At 46.3% G+C, this 19,343-nt stretch overlaps 1 protein-coding gene across 1 annotated transcript in view; it reads right to left on the minus strand.

Moving 5' to 3' along the window:
- The window catches only part of IGFN1 (immunoglobulin like and fibronectin type III domain containing 1), a 66,092-nt gene that overhangs the window by 11,972 nt on the left and 34,777 nt on the right, over nt 1–19,343 (minus strand). The window contains exons 4-20 of the mRNA XM_075775570.1: nt 18,923–18,991; nt 18,282–18,404; nt 15,298–15,437; nt 14,940–15,039; nt 14,023–14,070; nt 11,928–11,973; nt 10,991–11,165; nt 10,284–10,397; nt 9,093–9,264; nt 8,190–8,462; nt 5,576–6,843; nt 4,051–4,245; nt 3,619–3,969; nt 3,316–3,525; nt 2,611–2,805; nt 2,101–2,307; nt 595–1,990 (exon numbers count right to left, since the gene is read on the minus strand). Of these exons, the coding sequence (XP_075631685.1) occupies nt 595–1,990; nt 2,101–2,307; nt 2,611–2,805; nt 3,316–3,525; nt 3,619–3,969; nt 4,051–4,245; nt 5,576–6,843; nt 8,190–8,462; nt 9,093–9,264; nt 10,284–10,397; nt 10,991–11,165; nt 11,928–11,973; nt 14,023–14,070; nt 14,940–15,039; nt 15,298–15,437; nt 18,282–18,404; nt 18,923–18,941 (5,032 nt within the window). The 5' untranslated portion in view covers nt 18,942–18,991. The remainder of the gene's footprint in view (nt 1–594; nt 1,991–2,100; nt 2,308–2,610; nt 2,806–3,315; nt 3,526–3,618; nt 3,970–4,050; nt 4,246–5,575; nt 6,844–8,189; nt 8,463–9,092; nt 9,265–10,283; nt 10,398–10,990; nt 11,166–11,927; nt 11,974–14,022; nt 14,071–14,939; nt 15,040–15,297; nt 15,438–18,281; nt 18,405–18,922; nt 18,992–19,343) is intronic.

Here is a 19,343-nt window from a genome sequence, read left to right on the forward strand (position 1 = left end):
ATAAATATGAAGTTTCTCATTTCTACAATTTTCACCTTATATTGCTAGCGTAGCCACTGGTCTTAGTCAAACGGCTGCATACACATTACTCTCCCTTTACTATATGTAACACCTTATTATTTATGATGTTACAAGAGAAAAGAGCTCTTTACATTAGGCCCAGTGTGCATATTAATCCAATATAAGCAGGCACAGATTTGTTCCCAGAACTTGGAAAACCACTTGCACTAGATGTTAGAACAAATAAAGTGAAATAGTAAGTTTTAACTTGGAACAATATAAAGAAACATGGCCATATTCCTAGAAATTATATGGGAGCTAATATGTTTGTGAACTGAACTCTGTTCCATGTGGATCCAAATCATTTATTTGAACGAGCAGATGATACCTGGTTTAGATAATTTAAACAAAGATCATTTAGACTTTTAAGGCAGTTTGATCTGCGTTAATTGTGTAAGGTCAAACAGTGGTAAAATTAGGAACAGATCACAGTATAACCAAATTTCTACATGTAGCTATTTTTGTCTAAGCCATAAGATTCCATTTCTCTGCAGGATTAAGAATGTGATATCAAAATGCAAATTAAACACATACCTTTCAGATCATCTAGGCAATAACGTCTTCTTTTTCCCATACTTTCTGTATTCTTCAAGAAATCATTTGCTTTACTATCAAGGCCGGGTTCCTGTTTCCTCTGGTTTATTGAAGGAGGTCCACCATAAAGATCTGACATCTGACGATAATCCATTGAACCTTGACCAAAACCACCTGAATTCCTCCCATCATCAGATCTGTTATGGGATTTACTCCCTGCCTCTCCAAAGGATGAATTTTTGCCATAAAGGGAGCCTAACTGTCCTAAATCTCTGCCCTCACCCCTGGCATCTCCTTGACCTGAAAGTGAATCTCCATCATGAGATGAACCTTTGTTCCCTGATCCTCTGAAATTACTGGCAGTGCCCTTTCCAGTTTCACCTCCTGTAGCAGATTTGCCAGGATATGAATCCAGACCATATTTACCACCTCGTCCAACAGCACCTACCACATCTTCTTTACCACGTACTGAATGCAACTCCCTTTCATCACCTCCCAACCTGCCAACACCACCCACACCAGCCCTGGCTGCAGATGACCCACTGTCCTTCTCATAGGGAGACCCAGCCTTCCATATTGCAGAGCCACCATCATCACCTTCTGAGGAAAAGCCATCTCCTCCTCCTGTTCCACCTATATGTCCTTGAGCTCTGCTCAGCATACCATCCCTGACATGGGGAGATCCCACTACTTCTTCACCTCCAAAAGGAACATGAGCAGCTCCTGCCACAGTCCCAGTTGGGAGACCATCCTTTCCATAGAAAGAACCAACACCCCTTGCACCAGCTACACCAGCACAAGCCGCAGATGGGAGACCATCTTTTCCATAGGGAGACCCAATACCACCAAAACCAGCTACACCAGTACCAGCCCCAGTTCGCATTCCCACTGTAAAACCATCTTTTCCATAGTGAGAACCAATTCCCCCTGCACGAGCTACACCAGCACCACCACCACCAGCACCACCTGGAACACCATCCTTTCCGAACAGAGAGCTGAAACCCCCTGCATCAGCTGCACCAAGACCAGCTGGGACACCATCCTTTCCATAGGGAGACCCAACTCCCCCTACACCAGCACCACTAAGAACAGCCCCAGCTGGGACACCATCCTTTCCATAGGGAGATCCAACTCCCCCTGCACCAGCACCACCAAGGCCAGCCCCAGCTGGGACACCATCCTTTCCATAGGGAGACCCAACTCCCCCTACACCAGCACCACCAAGTCCAGCCCCAGCTGGGACACCATCCTTTCCATAGGGAGACCCAACTCCGCCTGCACCAGCACCACCAAGAACAGCCCCAGCTGGGACACCATCCTTTCCATAGGGAGACCCAAGATCCCCTGCACCTACTACACCAGCAACATTGACACCGACACCAGCTGGAAGACCATCCTTTCCATAGGGAGACCCAAATCTCCTTGCACCAGCTACACCAGCACCACCAAGACCAGCCCCAGCTGGGACACCATCCTTTCCATAAGGAGACCCAACTCCCCCTGCACCAGCACCACCAACACCTGCTCCAGATGGGACACCATCCTTTCCATAGGGAGACCCAGCTCCCCCTGCACCAGCACCACCAAGACCAGCCCCGGCTGGGACACCATCCTTTCCATAGGGAGATCCAACTCCCTCTGCACCAGCACCACCAAGACCAGCCCCAGCTGGGACACCATCCTTTCCATAGGGAGACCCAACTCCCCCTGCACCTGTTACACCAGCACCACCAAGACCAGCCCCAGCTGGGACACCATCCCTTCCATAGGGAGACCCAACTCCCCCTGCACCAGCACCACCAAGACCAGCCCCAGCTGGTACACCATCCCTTCCATAGGGAGACCCAACTCCCCATGCACCAGCATGACCAAGACCAGCCCCAGCTGGGACACCATCCTTTCCATAGGGAGACTCAACTCCTCCTGCAACAGCACCACCAAGACCAGCCCCAGCTGGGACACCATCCTTTCCATAGGGAGACTCAACTCCTCCTGCACCAGCTACACCAGCAACACCTGCTCCAGCTGCGACACCATCCTTTCCATAAGGACCCCCAAATCTCCCTGCACCAGCTGCACCAGCACCACCAAGACCAGCCCCAGATGGGACACCATCCTTTCCATAGGGAGACCCAACTCCTCCTGCAACAGCACCACCAAGACCAGCCCCAGATGGGACACCATCCTTTCCATAGGGAGACCCAACTCCTCCTGCAACAGCACCACCAAGACCAGCCCCAGCTGGGACACCATCCTTTCCATAGGGAGACCCAACTCCCCCTGCACCAGCACCACCAAGGCCAACCCCAGCTGGGATACCATCCTTTCCATAGGGAGACCCAACTCCCCCTATACCAGCACCACCAAGACCAGCCCCAGCTGGGACACCATCCTTTCCATAGGGAGACCCAACTCCCCCTACACCAGCACCACCAAGAACAGCCCCAGCTGGGACACCATCCTTTCCATAGGGAGACCCAACTCCGCCTGCACCAGCACCACCAAGACTAGCTACACCAGCTGGGACACCATCCTTTCCATAGGGAAACCCAACTCCGCCTACACCAGCCCCACCAAGACCAGCCCCAGCTGGGACACCATCCTTTCCACAGGGAGACCCAACTCCCCCTGCACCTGTTACACCAGCACCCCCAAGATCAGCCCCAGCTGGGACACCATCCTTTCCATAGGGAAACCCAACTCCCCCTGCACCTGTTACACCAGCACCACCAAGACCAGCCCCAGCTGGGACACCATCCTTTCCATAGGGAGACCCAACTCCTCCTGCAACAGCACCACCAAGACCAGCCCCAGCTGGGACACCATCCTTTCCATAGGGAGACCCAACTCCCCCTGCACCAGCTGCACCAGCACCACCAAGACCAGCCCCAGCTGGGACACCATCCCTTCCATAGGGAGACCCAACTCCTCCTGCAACAGCACCACCAAGACCAGCCCCAGCTGGGACACCATCCTTTCCATAGGGAGACCCAACTCCTCCTGCACCAGCTACACCAGCAACACCTGCTCCAGCTGGGACACCATCCTTTCCATAAGGACCCCCAAATCTCCCTGCACCAGCTGCACCAGCACCACCAAGACCAGCCCCAGCTGGGACACCATCCTTTCCATAGGGAGACCCAACTCCTCCTGCAACAGCACCACCAAGACCAGCCCCAGCTGGGACACCATCCTTTCCATAGGGAGACCCAACTCCCCCTGCACCAGCTGCACCAGCACCACCAAGACCAGCCCCAGCTGGGACACCATCCTTTCCATAGGGAGACCCAACTCCCCCTGCACCAGCTGCACCAGCACCACCAAGACCAGCCCCAGATGGGACACCATCCTTTCCATAGGGAGACCCAACTCCTCCTGCAACAGCACCACCAAGACCAGCCCCAGCTGGGACACCATCCTTTCCATAGGGAGACCCAACTCCCCCTACACCAGCACCACCAAGTCCAGCCCCAGCTGGGACACCATCCTTTCCATAGGGAGACCCAACTCCCCCTGCACCAGCACCACCAAGTCCAGCCCCAGCTGGGACACCGTCTTTTCCATAGGGAGACCCAACTCCCCCTGCACCAGCACCACCAAGAACAGCCCCAGCTGGGACACCATCCTTTCCATAGGGAGACCCAACTCCCCCTACCGCAGCACCACCAAGTCCAGCCCCAGCTGGGACACCATACTTTCCATAGGGAGACCCAACTCCTGCTACACTAGCACCACCACCACCTACTCCAGCTGGAAGACCATCCTTTCCATAATGAGCACCACATCCCCCTGCACCAGCTACACCAGCACCAGTAGCACCAATGTCAGCCCCAGCTGGGAGACCATCCTTTCCATGGGGAGATACAACACCTCCAAAACCACCAACTGCAGTCCCACCAAAGCCTGCTCCAGCAGGGACACCATCCTTTCCATATGGATACTCAACTCTTCCTGCTCCAGCACCCCCAAGATCAGCCCCAGCTGGAACACCATCCTTTCCACATGTATACCCAATTCCCCCTGCACCAGCTACACCAGCACCACCACCACCTACTCCAGCTGGAAGACCATCCTTTCCATAGGGAGCCCCATATCCCCCTGTGCTTGCTACACCAGCACCACCAAGACCAGCCCAAACTGGGACACCATCCTTCCCATAGGGAGATCTAACTCCCCCTGCACCAGCTACACCAGCACCACCAAGACCAGCCCCAGCTGGGACACCATCCTTTCCATAGGGAGACCCAACTCCCCATGCACCAGCTACACCAGCATCACCAACACCCACACCAGCAAGACGATCCTTCCCATAAGGTGATCCAACTCCCCCTGCACCAGCAACACCGGCACCACCAAGACCAGCCCCAGCTGGGACACCATCCTTTCCATAGGGAGATCCAACTCCCCCTGCACCAGCTACACCAGCACCACCAAGACCAGCCCCAGCTGGGACACCGTCCTTTCCATAGGGAGACCCAACTCCCCATGCACCAGCTACACCAGCATCACCAACACCCACACCAGCAAGATGATCCTTCCCATAAGGTGATCCAACTCCCCCTGCACCAGCAACACCGGCACCACCAAGACCAGCCCCAGCTGGGACACCATCCTTTCCATAGGGAGATCCAACTCCCCCTGCACCAGCTACACCAGCACCACCAAGACCAGCCCCAGCTGGGACACCATCCTTTCCATAGGGAGACCCAACTCCCCATGCACCAGCTACACCAGCATCACCAACACCCACACCAGCAAGACGATCCTTCCCATAAGGTGATCCAACTCCCCCTGCACCAGCAACACCGGCACCACCAAGACCAGCCCCAGCTGGGACACCATCCTTTCCATAGGGAGACCCAACTCCCCCTGCACCAGCTACACTGACACCACCAAGACCAGCCCCAGCTGGGACACCATCCTTTCCATAGGGAGACCCAACTCCCCATGCACCAGCTACACCAGCATCACCAACACTTACACCAGCAAGACCATCCTTCCCATAAGGAGATCCAACTCCCCCTGCACCAGCTACACCAGCACCACCAAGACCAGCCCCAGCTGGGACACCATCCTTTCCATAGGGAGACCCAACTCCCCATGCACCAGCTACACCAGCAAGACGATCCTTCCCATAAGGAGATCCAACTCCCCCTGCACCAGCTACACCGGCACCACCAAGATCAGCCCCAGCTGGGACACCATCCTTTCCACAGGGAGACCCAGCTCCCCCTGCACCATCTACACCATAACCACCAACACCTGCTCCAACTGGCCGACCATCTGGACCATAGAAAGCCTCCATTTCCCCTATAGAGCTGCCACCTGCACCATATATATCTCCATCTCCAGCTGTAAGACCATCTAGGCCATACTGCAAGCCAGACCTTCCTGTCTGACCTAAATGACTGCTAGCATGAAGTGTCAAGCCATCCTTGGCATAGGGAGTTCCTGTTTGTCCTCCTCTGTTTATACTTGCTCCATTCATATCAACTACAGTTGGCAGACCATCCTTGCCATAGGGGGACCTCATTCCTCCTGCAATTTCAGTACCTGCAGCATCCTTTCTAGCTCTAGTGCCTGGACCAGTCCTACTGAACAAATCAGCCTTACCATGTCCCACTCTGGTTGAATCAGGATCAAGTCCATCTAACACAGAACTTCCATCAGTAGCATCTAACCTCCCAACACCTCCAAAGCCTAATTTAGCATCCTTGTCATGCTGAGACCCCACACCTTCTCCATCATCCATGTCAATGTTAAGTGCATCCAGCATACCATCATCTCTGCCATCCACAGAATACCATTCACCTGCTCCACCTAATTCATCACCAGTATCTGCTCTGCCTGTCATAGAATCCTTGCCACGGAAAGGCTTTAATCCACTTTTGCCTCCTAAGCTTTTCAATCCGAAGCTAATACCATCATTTGTCATTGAGTCTCCATCTAGGTCTGCTCCAGAAAACTGCCCAAACCCCATCCTTCCATCTCTGTGGACTCCACGTAGCCCATCTTTTCCCAAAAATCTATGGCTTCCATCAACATCAATAGAGTGGCCTTGACTGCCTCCTTGACCATTTCTGTACCAGCCATCTTTTTCCATGCCAGTGTCAATAAGATGATCTTCATCAACAACATTTTCTCTGCGTCGAAGTTTCTTAGCCCTGTCTTTATCTGACAATGTTTCTTTCAGCCATTCAGATTTCTCTCTTTGACCTCCTTCACCCTGTTTCCTCTTTTCTTTGGCACCTGTATTGAACATGCATTGTTTGATTGGAGGAGATATAATTTACAGGAACAAAGAGAAAAAAAAGAACAGACAATCAATAGGTCACGTACTGCATCAACAACCAAAGAAAATGTGTAAGCATTTGTTATAATTTCATTCTAGGACACAGAAACATAATATATTTAAATAAATTTAAATTCAGTTCAAATCCTGAATTTTTTCAGTGTCATATTCAGACATAATTTTACATTTCTTAGTTAAAAAGACAATTACTTTTAGTGCAAGCATGTTTGTTAAAAGAACGACCAAACAAACAAAACAAAAAAAGCAGAAAAACAAGGCAAATTTCCAGCATGACAGGTCTAATGTAGAGGGGCTTACATTGTATCTAGGACTCATTAGTCCCTTCTGTCTTCTCCCTCTAGCCCTGGAGGAGCTACAGACTACCCCCCACACAGAATGGTCATCAGTTCCCACCCTTGAATTAGGATCTCACTGCTCCTACTGAGGCAGTTTGCACATTTGGCATCCTCGCATATTAGAGGTGGCCAACCTGAAGACTAAAGATTCTGGTTTTGTGAATGGCTTTGTATTAATCCAAAATTCAGGCTTTTCTGAGATAAACAGTAGAGCTAGAGGTCACACACTGTTTTGATTTCCATGCTAGATATCATTTCTGTAGAGCATTAACAGCTCAATGAACTCAATGGGCAGTTTCTTTGTATGTCAAACTCCACCTGCACTGTTTCTGAAAGATCATCAAAAAAGTCCTTGTCAAGGAGACCAGTTTTGGCTGCAGCAGGATCTCAAAAGAAACCAAAGCAACTACTTTCAGAAGCAAAAAAATATAAGCAAGCTATTAATCTGCTTGCACTGGAAGGAGTGTTTCCAATCTTCCCAGCTTCCTTTGAGCTTCTTCTAACATGTTTAACCTCTAATTTGGAAAGAAAAATACTATCTAGCAAAATAGTATTGGATAGTATAGGTAGCATAGAATTGATAGTATTGAAAGCTCCTTGATCCCCTGTACGCTGTACTGTGTTCACACAGTGACAGCTTCATCAAAAACACATGTTGAGATATGGAGGTTTTTTTGGTAACTGATGGAGGACATGCTACTTTATAGTAGCTGTAGAGTAAATAAGCCAATAGAATTTGTCAGGACTAACAAAAAGGGAAAAAAATGTCTCATCTGAAGAGGAAAGAGGGTCTAACCAGACCTTCATTTTTCCAAATATAATTTAGGAACTAGAGGCTCCACAATTCATTTCTCAGCATAGAAACATCTTAATATGCCTGTAAAAGGAATATTATTTTGTTAACACACCTCAAGACAACACCATAGGAATAACACAGTGTCACTTACACTCTACAATAAGCCAGGCATTTGATGAGCGGAGTCCAGTGTCGAGTGTGTACATGCCGTTGTCAGAAGGCACAACATTTTTGATAACCAGCTGGTGGGTCAGACCATCAGGTGTAACAGAGATCTGGTGCTTCTCACTTGCCTTGAGGAGGTGGGTTTTGTGTAGCCACACAGCATCGTAGCAGGGTGTGTGTAGGATACACTCAAAGACAGCATCTTCTTGCTCACGACAATGTATATCACTGAGTGACTGCTCAAATCTCACAGGGATGGCTGCAATGGAAGAATCAAAAGCTATAGAAAGGAAACAGAGAGCTACTTCTGTCTTCCCGGAAGAACTTGCTGCAGCTGAAGGAACACAGACAGACAGGAACTTGCCATGCCAGTCAGCATTGGTTTAAGTAGAAAAAGGAAAAACTGAGATGTGCTCCTGTGCCCAATTCTACAGGACAGAAAAGCAGAAAATTAGATTTTTGTCTTTATTATCTTCTGAGACATTTATACCACACATCACTGCAATGCGCTGATAATTTGTAGTCATTATTGCATTTCAGCAGCATGATACTTGCATCGAGTTGGTAGTTATTAGTCTGAGCTTACAAAAGGAAACTAACATGGGGTAAGTCAAGGAATTTGCTCACTGCCATCCAGAAGTCAGAGCCAAACTGGTACTTGAACCTAGTCCTTTGGACTACAAATGCAATACCCATACCACGTAATCACCCTCCTGATCTTTTTCACCTGTGTCATATAAGGAGCCCTTATTTGGCATGACAAAAACAGTCTTCTGTAGTTATCAGGTTTTACTGCTGAACTTTGTTTATGCTCCTAGATAAAATTCTCCAGCAAAAAATAATTTCTTGTTACAGTTGCACAGAACATGCATCTAACTTAATTCCTTACATTCAGCATCCAGCTCAGTTGAGAAAACAGGTACATCCTCCACTCTGACTTGATACAAGCCTGCATCTTCTGGCTGCACATCATTGACAATGAAATTATACCTTTTTCCAATTTGCCTCAGACAATGCTTCCTGTATTCATCCCCCGTTCCGTATCTGAGCCTCTCACCATCCTAGGAAAAGAAAGAATGTACTCTTAAAGGCAATGCATAACTAGTGCAAGGCATTTCACACAAATCAGGCCAAATTCATGCTGCAATCACCTTATTGATACAAATGAGTAACAACAGGAAGTTTACACTCTATTACTACTTACAGCGGAAAGCTGTAAGTGGACAAGGCTCATTGCTCACGTAACACACAGATGTGCAGTAAGTCCTGCACAGAACAGAGCATCAGACTCTCAAACTAGGCAAAACAATAGTACCTTTCAAACTCACAGAAGGTTTTGAAGCTTAACTAATACACAGCTACTGTAACTTTGAAGATAAAGTACTTTCTTTGCTTAGACTTTAGCATCCTCATAGGTGGATAAGCAGGCAGGTTCACCACTTCCGTATCTGTAACACACTTGGGTTACATTCTCCACGTTGTGGCTGCATAGACTTCATGCCATGCATTTGATTCAGAAGTTCATAGAGTTAGTCTAACTTCCTCTTTAATGAATTCCGATTTCCCCTGTATTAAAGCCACTAACTGCAGTTTGACTGAAACGTATCTTCCAGAAAAAAATCCACAGCACTGATCACCTGGGGATCACATCAGAATAACCATAGAACTAGACAGGATATTTTATTTCCCTGATCTTCTTTCACATAAGTGAATTACCCTGGAATAACACACTCAAGAAAGTGCATACAATCAGCCTGCTTTTCTTATATGAGACTGCAGAATTTCTGCAGCCTGAAATACACTGTTAGAATTTCCTCTTATCGGAAGAGCTCCTGAAGTCAAAAGCATGTCAGTAACTGTTTCCCCTGTACCTGGATCTACAAATCCCAAGTGATATTCACCATCAGAGACTACCTGGACACCCACATCAACACTTCACCCTAACCAAACAAGGACTCTGCAGTGGACAGACAACTTTAAGAAGCTTATTTGCTCTCAGCCATTGCCCAGCAGATCAAACATTTTATGTAGAAGACTTCAGTGGCTGCTATGAGCTGGCCAACTCATCTCTCCCCCTCACCTTAAGCAGATAAACTTTGCTGTTTTTATTTTTCAGGTCCATCTCCAGACTGAACATAGCTCTTCCCTCCTTGTTAACTTTGATGTGTTGAAAGTTTTTGATACTGTGTATTAACTGCAAAGAAAGATACAAGAACATAGTAAATAAGGCTTCCACGACAGAAGTTCTTAGGCTGTTGAACTACTGTGAAATCTACTTTCTATCTGCACAGAAAACAGCTACCTCTAACTTTATGTGCATAGAAGAAGCATCTGCAAGTTTCCAGTTTCCTCCTGTAAGCAAATTATATTTTATGTGCTACCTCCTGGTCATACACATACTATGCAACCCCTATCCATCCAGTTTTCTACATGCCCCAATATGTGAAGGCCAATTTTGACTATATCAGGCATATAACTTTTCAATTTGGGGTCCAAATTTTCACCAGACGCAACTGAATACAGATTTTCGCCATGTGGTTTAATAAAAGCATTACCTTCTGATTAGTATGTCCTAAAATTTATGAATTGAACTTCAAAAAACCCACCATTTTCATCTGCATGAGTACGGAAGTAGGACTTCTTTAAAACATTGTAATAAATCACTGTCATACAATAAAATTTTCATCTACAAAGCAATTTAGGAAGGTTTAGCTTGTTTTCAGAGGCTACTGAGGAACTATAGGACTCTGCAGATTGATAAAAATCAGTGCTTTCAGTTTATTTTACCTCTCCTTGTGCACTTTCTGTGTCCTTCTTTATCTCCTGCAGCTTTCTCAGCATCCCACGGAAGTCAACAATTCCATATTTCATACAGATTTTCTCATAATCTCTTCTATCTGCATGCAGCAACAGTTGCCAGATTGCTTCTTTGTCCAAGGGTTTTGGTATTGGTGCTGGGGCCCTTAGAACCAGAGGGAAAAAAAATCTAGACATTTTGACGGACAATAAGATGTCTTATTTTTCTATACTGAATCCTTTTTCATGTCCCTCTCCATCATTTCTGTAGTTCACTTGACTCTGTAGATGTTGACAATAAAGAACAAGACTCTTCCAGAACAGGTTTTCTGCATCTATACTACAAATTAAATGCTGTGAGGGAACAGTCTTGCGCTGGACCACACAGGACAAGACTGTAATGCAGTTGTCCACACTTAAATTATCAGCAGAGTCACTGGCACAGTTTGGTCAAGGCCAACTTGCACTGTCTCAAGCAATTTCTCAGCACAGTTCAGGATTTTGCACAGGCCAGAGATCATTCCCATCAGGCATCCTTTGGAGGTTCCCACTCAGGAAGTGAGGGGATTTCTGCAATGTTCACATGGCAGTTTGTGCAGTTGGCCTGGGAGCCAGGGCTCAGTCCCTGATTAGCCAGAAAGATCATTACATGAAAACTTGTCACTTAGCCAAGAAGCTACTTGCGAGCTAAAAACAGGAAAGCAGAGAAACAGATCTTTGAAGTCAAAATCTTGTGGTGCAAAGGAACACATACCTCAAAATGAGGTTGGTACCTTGTGTTTTTCTCAGCAAACTGTTCTGTTATGTCACTCCATATTGAGTCTCACAACAACTTTGGAAACAAGAAGTATTGAAGATCTATGAAACTGTCCCCGTCATCAAGAAACATCTAGGAAGTATAACAGTGGCCTTCATTACAGAGGCTTACCGCTTCCTCAGCAGCTTCCTGTACTCCTGAAGCATCTTCTTCAACTCTATTAAAGGGAGGGGGAACAACAAACATTCAAACACCCCACACCGTAAAATACATCCCCAAAAAGAAGATAAGGCAAAACAGTCACTGACAACAGGCCACTCTACTATGCTGTTTATCTCTGGGGATGATTTCACACTGTACCAAAAAACTGTCACAAAACTTAGAGCCAGTTTTCTCTGGCATACTCATGTTCTTTGAGTGCCATTAAAGTTCATCACTTCCTAGGGGGCTTTCCTCCCTGGAAAGAGTGTGGAAGCCAAGGCAGGTAGCCTGGGAGGAATACAGAGAAACTGTCCGAGCAGCCAGGGATCAGGTTAGGAAAGCTAAAGCCCTGACAGAATTAAATACGGCCAGGGATGTCAAGGACAACAAGAAAAGTTTCTATAGGTACATCAGCGATAAAAGGAAGACCAAGCAAAATGGAAACTATGCTAAGGCACATGGAAAATAAGGAGGTCATTGGTGAAAGCCAACGTGGCTTCACTAAGGGCAAATAGTGCCTGACAAATTTGGTGACCTTCTACGACGGGGTTACAGCATTGGTGGATAAGGGAAGAGCAACTGACATTATCTACCTGGACTTGTGCAAGGCATTTGACACTGTCCTGCACAACATCCTTGTCTCTAAATTGGAGAGACGTGGATTTGATGGATGGAACACTCGGTGGATAAGGAATTAGCTGCATGGTCGCACTCAAAGAGTTGTGGTCAATGGCTCAGTGTCCAAGTAGAGACCAGTGATGAGTGGTGTTCCTCAGGGGTCAATATTGGGACTGGCACTGTTTAACATCTTTGTTGGCGACATGGACAGTGAGATCAAGTGCACCCTCAGCAAGTTTGCCGACGGCACCAAACTGTGCGGTGTGGTTGACATGCTGGAGGGAAGGGATGCCATCCAGAGGGACCTGGACAGGCTCAGGAGGTGGGCCTGTGTGAACCTCATGAAGTTCAACAAGGCCAAGTGCAAGGTCCTGCCCATGGGTCGGGGCAATCCCAAGCACAACGACAGGCTGGGCAGAGAATGGATTGAGAGCAGTCCTGAGGAGAAGGACTTGGGGTATTTGTGGACAAGAAGCTCAACATGAGCCGGCAATGTGTGCTCACAGGCCAAAAGCCAACTGTGTTCTGGGCTGCATCACCAGCAGCATGACCAGCAAGTCAAGGGAGGGGATTGTACTGCAGTACAATCTGCTGGATGCAGCTCTGTACTGCAATACAGAGCTGCATCCAGCTCTGGGGTCCCCAGGACAAGAAGGACATGGAGCTGTTGGACCGAGTCCAGAGGAGGCCACCAAGATGCTCAGAGGGCTGGAGCACCTCTGCTATGGAGACAGGCTGAGAGAGTTGGGGTTGTTCAGCCTGGAGAAGAGAAGGCTCCGGGGAGATCTTAGAGCACCTTCCAGTACCTAAAGGGGCTACAGAAAAGCTGGAGAGGAACTGGTGACAAGGGCAGGGAGTAACAGGACAAAGGGCAATGGCCTTAAGCTGAAGAAGGGGAGATTTAGATGAGATATTAGGAAGAAATTCTTCACTATGGGGGTGGTGAGGCACTGGAACAGGCTGCTCAGAGAAGCTGTGGCTGCCCCGGCTCCCTGGCAGTGTTAAAGGCCAGGCTGGATGGGGCTTTGGGCACCCTGGTCTATTGGAGGGTGTCCCTGCCCATGGCAGGGGGTTGGAACTAGATGGGCTTTAAGGTCCCTTCCAACCCAAACTATTCTATGATATGATTCTCTGACACTCTAGAAACCCACTATTTTCCAGACATGTTAACATGTTTGATCCAGTTGTATTTGACATCACAAAATCATTTTCTAGCACTAATGATTCCAGAATCATTAATTAGAACAGCTCAAAGTCATGTCTAAGATTGTCACTTCAGCCAAAAGTAAACAGCAAGCAGAAAGAGATGACAAAATATTAGCGATTCATTATCCTTCTCTTACTTTATTCTTTACAAGTTTGGCTAGTAATAATGTGGTAGACAAAGGAGTATTAACTATGCCCTCCCCCTCAAAAAAAAAAAGAATTATATCTAACTACATCTTACCATCAGCAGGATGAACAGGAACATATTTTGCTCTCCTCTTGAAGCCAACTGATAGTTTATGAGAAAACAGAGGAAAAACAAGCCATAAGATGAACAAGATAACATTCAGAATAACACCAGTAAACCAATGAACTATAAAAGCTCTGCATCTGTTACTAATGGAAGAGGAAATCCTAGTTTGGATTTCCTTGTCAATCTGGCATTGACTCCTAGTAATCTCCATCTATATACATAGTATTTCTATTGCAATCAACTCTGTGCTTACTGGATACTCTACAAAGTGGAGGAGACTGTTCCTGCCCTATGAAACTCATGGTTTAAGCAATGGAAGGAAATATTAACATCTTGGTTTAGAGATGGGGAGCGAAAATGCAAAGATTATCTGGCCAAATACAGATAGTTGCCTTCTAAATTTACTTTACAGGCACACAGGTGAAATGGATGCTTCCAACATAGTCCACCTCCTGCTCAAGTAGATTCCTAGAATAGGCCAGTTATATTTTACCCACAAAGTGCCCATTTCTCTCCACTGTCTATAAAAGAAAGCAGGGGACTAGGTCAGGTGGACACCATAAACATCTGAAGAGACGTGGGATGGATCCCTCCCAAAAGACTGATTCATTCAACATCATAAAGAAAGGATTGAGCCAATTCAACACTAAATCCAGAGTGTCTGATTATGGTCCAGTGCAGTGACCATAATACCACTTTCTTCTCTCTTGCTTTAAAGCTCATGCTGTCATGGATCCACCTAAGTGGGGGGAGTCACAGAAGACCTCCAGTCCTTAGTGACTGGGAAAATAGACCTTCATACCAAGGATACTTAGACAATGCTCTGGGCACCCACCCCCAGAGGACAGCAAAGTCAGCTACTTGGGATCACAGGACCTTTGGAACACAGAACTGGTCAATCCTACCTTGTATGATCCTGAGGCCAGCAGAGCATGTAGCTTCCCCATATTCATTCACAGCAGAGCAACGATACAAATCACTGTCATCTACAGTGAGTTTGTTTATCTTGAAAAGAAGAACATAGTAAGAGATCACAGTGATACGCTATGGTTCGCTTCACACACCTTCAGCTTCTAATAAAACAGCTACTCAAAGACACCTCAGATCTTTCTTCTGTTCCCAGAATGACTTTAAAAAGCTTTGTTTACTTATCTTTGTGCTATCTCAGATCTGCTGACATCTATATCTACCTGGCCATTGCAGGTTTTCCTTTCCATTGCTCTCCCTGTTCCATGAGTCCTGTCTGAAATATTTGATCTTTACCTGGAGAATGAATTCATTTGTAATGTTATTGAAGAATGTTTGGTATTTGGCAGGATCATCCATTCTTCCTTGCATACGTGTCCATTTCACATCAGGGGTTGGGACACCTTTGATCACAGCTCTGAAAATGGCATTTTTACCTTTGAAAAAAGACAAGAAATTAGTTATTTAAGACAGGCTTGAATATGAGGACTCTTATGCCAGGCTCCCTATGTTATCAATAGAGCGATCCCCAGAGTAAGCCATCTGTGTTGTTTTAGGCAGAAACATTCTTTGAAAGTAATTATTTATTTATTTTTCCTCTGTAAAAGATGCCTAAATTACCAGTTTAAATTGCATTAAATGCCTAAATTCCTGCAAGACATTTGTCATAACCTCCACTCTAACTCACTAAGTTTCAACAAGATTCCTTGAAAACTGATTTTAAATTTCACCACTGACATACATGGTCTCTGCCTGTGTTTTTATTGCACAGCCAAGCGGATTGAGAAATTACATACCTAAGAGAGGTTCGTGAGAGGAAAGGCCTGTTTAACAAACTTAGTTTCCTTTTATGACAAGGTCACCCATCTAGTTGACCAAGGGAAGCCAGTTGATATCATTTTTTTAGATTTCTGTAAAGCTTTCGATACTCTCACAGTATCCTTCTGGACAAAATGTCCAGCATAGTTTGTCAAAAACATAGTGTGATGGGTGAGCAACTGGCTGACGGGTCGGGCCCAAAGAGTTATGGTAAATGGGGTTACATCAGGCTGGCGGCCAGTCACTAGTGGGGTTCCCCAGGGCTCAATTTTAGGGCCAGTTCTTTTTAATGTTTTCATAAACGACTTGAATGTAGGACTAGAAGGTGTTGTGAGCAAGTTTGCGGATGACACCAAATTGGGGGGAGCTGTTGATTCCGTCGAGGGTGGAGAGGCCTTGCAGAGAGATCTGGACAGATTGAGGAACTGGGCAATCACCAACCACATGAGGTTTAACAAGGGCAAGTGCCAGATTCTGCACCTGGGAAGGGGCAACCCTGGCTATACATACAGACTGGGCGATGAGACGCTGGAGACCAGCCATGCTGAAAGGGACTTGGGGGTCTTGGTCAACAGCAAGTTGAACATGAGTCAACAGTGTGCCCAAGCTGCCAGGAAGGCCAACCGTACCCTGGGTTGCATCAAGCACGGCATTGCTAGATGGTCTAGGGCAGCAATTGTCCCACTCTGCACTGGTGCGGCCTCACCTCGAGTACTGCATGCAGTTTTGAGCGCCACAGTACAAAAAGGACATAAAACTATTGAAGAGTGTTCAAAGGAGTGCAACAAAGATGGTGAAGAGTCTAGAGGGGAAGACGTATGAGGAGAGGCTGAAGTCCCTTGGTTTGTTCAGCCTAGAGAAGAGGAGACTGAGGGCAAACACTCGGCTATTCAAAGAGGCAAGGAAGGGAGAAGAGGATGGGGTTTTTTTGTGAGCTGTCTCCTTCCTCTATGCTCCCCTAAGAACCTGAGTGTACTGCAGCTGCCCACAGAAATCTCGAACAGATTTACCACTGTCTGGTACAAACCTTTTGTTTTTCTTCCAAAAGGCTTCAAAGACATAGGAAACACTATGAAACAACACATCAGAGAAGTGATTCATGTGTAGGTTAAGTGGGAGTGTCACAGGGCAAAAGAAATGGAGGTGAGTTACCATGGATGTAGCTCAGGGCAGAAATGATTACCATCTTTCTTTTGCAATAGTTTTGGTCTTCAGGTGACCAACACTGTTAAAAATTCTCCCCAGAAAGTCTTGCAGTATTTCCCACACCCTTCTGCAGTCACCAGCAAAAAAATTACTTGATGCAGCAAGCTCCTGCCATGTAGCCAACAGGTTCCTACCAAAGGCCATCTTCCAACTTTTTATGAGATTAGAGTACTATCTATTATTAAAGTCTGTTTTCAGTTGATTATACCTGTGTCAAATTTTAGCCATTTTGGCTGCAATTTCCCATGCTTGCCATCTGTCACAGGACCCAACTCCACAGCTAGGACTATCAGCTAATCCATGCACTGAATGCAATGGGGTGATGATCGTATAATTAAAGATACTCATAGTGTATCTGCATAGACACTGAATTCAGTTTACACAATAATCGACCTGAATGCCCTAACATTTTGTATATGAACTATGAGGAACCTACTGTAAATGAAATAACTTGGAAAATGTAGACAGGGTGACTGACCACTGCCTTGGTTCATGCCTGAACCTTGCGGGTGGAAGGAAGGTGGAGGAGGAGGAGGAGGAGGAGGCAGCAGTGGCAGCATGTACCACTAGAGGCCACTGTGCTCCTTCATAAAATCTCAATGGCCGGTTAAAATCAACAGATGGGTGTGACAACACTGAAATCCAGGGTGCTAGAAACAGTTCTGTCTTGTGAGGGAAGAGGAGCTACACAATCTGAACCAGGCTATTCCACTCCAAAAAAAATATGTGACTCTTTGGAAGGGCAGAGAGATTACTGGAAGGCTTCCAATTGATTTTCAGTCTTGGCTCATTAGTTGCCTTCTCTGTACTCTACGCAAGATCCATATTGCTTCTTGGAGGAGAGGCCTAAATAGCATCAGCAGTCAGTATATCTTACTTTAAAAAGCAGTTAATCTTATGCGCTGAATGCTCATAATACAAATTAGTTCAACAGGAAAAAACAACTTTTTCAATGTGTTTAATCTTGTGCTGCAAAATACTTTGAGAGTTTCCTGCAGAATTCACAGCATTTGTTGTATACATTAGGTGCCACATTTTGATCTCGCATACACTTGTGAAAACTCAGGAGAGGTCCATCAGTACTGATGGAATTTTCATCAGTACAACAAAGACTCTGGCCACACAAGACTTTTTTATGGTCTAGCCAAATCTCTTTTGAAACTAGCTTGATTTAAAGACAAAAATTGTTTCATGTAGGTGAGACGTGGAGTGAAGCCTCCAGGTCTGTGACTTTGACTGTTCTTCAAGAATCTCACCTTCCTGCAACGTCAGAGTAACAGGTTTCCGCTCAAAGTCAGGTGTACTGCATCCTTCTGGAATATCATCCACAAACTGGGTGATAACAACTCCTGGGACAGAAGATTTCTTGAAGGATTTTACTAGAAAGGCAAGGAAAATTATACTCCATTAAGATAACATATTTGTCCTTTAGAAACAATTTCTCAATCTGCAATGCCTCTCTGCAGAAAACTAACTGTTCCTGCTCAGCTCCTCTTGGACTATAAAGAACCATCCATTTTAGTGCTACAGGTTGTCAGTGTGTCCAAAGTTTGGAGCATTAAGGTCTGTGATTTTGTGCTGACTTTTTGCAAAGCTAGAGCCCAAGTGGGAAAATCTGCAATCAAGATTGCAATCCAGGGCCACATCAGCTTACAGGTCTAGCGATGGTCTAGATAGAGAATGCTTTACATCAGTTACTGTTCCAAATAAAACTTCAAAATCTGGCACAAGAGAGACACTATATCAAAGGTCAGCAAAACCTGATGGGCCAGTTACTGGTGTCTCTCTTTGTGGTGCTGAGAGACAGATACCTAATTGCCAAACAGCAAGAAAAGCAAGTTGGTCTTATTCTCAGGGGTACCCCAAATAGTTTTCATAGCTGTGTCTGTTCTCTCACCTGCCTGACGGCTTGTCATGATGCTTTGCTCAGCTGCCTGTGGTCAGCACAAACAGACTACAGGTTATCCTGTGAAAAAGACAAATCATTTCATTATTTACAGTTCACAAGGGAAATAACAGACCTTAATACTGCTCGCTTTTACAATGCAGTTTGTCCTTCCTCACTTGCCACATCCTAGCAGATAGTTTGAGAAAGGCCTGCCAATCAACACATCATGCCATGTCTTTCCAAAACACATCATGACACAGTTTTGAACCAACACAAACCAGGTACGAAAATGGCTAGCAGGGCTAAATGGCAAATGTACACATCTAACAGCATCCCTCTGTCACCTCTTCCATTTCCATGTCATCTGGCTCTCCTCCAAAGACCTCCTCTCGTGTTTCAGGCAAATATTACACCACATGGCACTCACGCG

Source organism: Balearica regulorum, chromosome 25 (assembly GCF_011004875.1).
Source record: "Balearica regulorum gibbericeps isolate bBalReg1 chromosome 25, bBalReg1.pri, whole genome shotgun sequence".
Taxonomy (NCBI): domain Eukaryota; kingdom Metazoa; phylum Chordata; class Aves; order Gruiformes; family Gruidae; genus Balearica; species Balearica regulorum.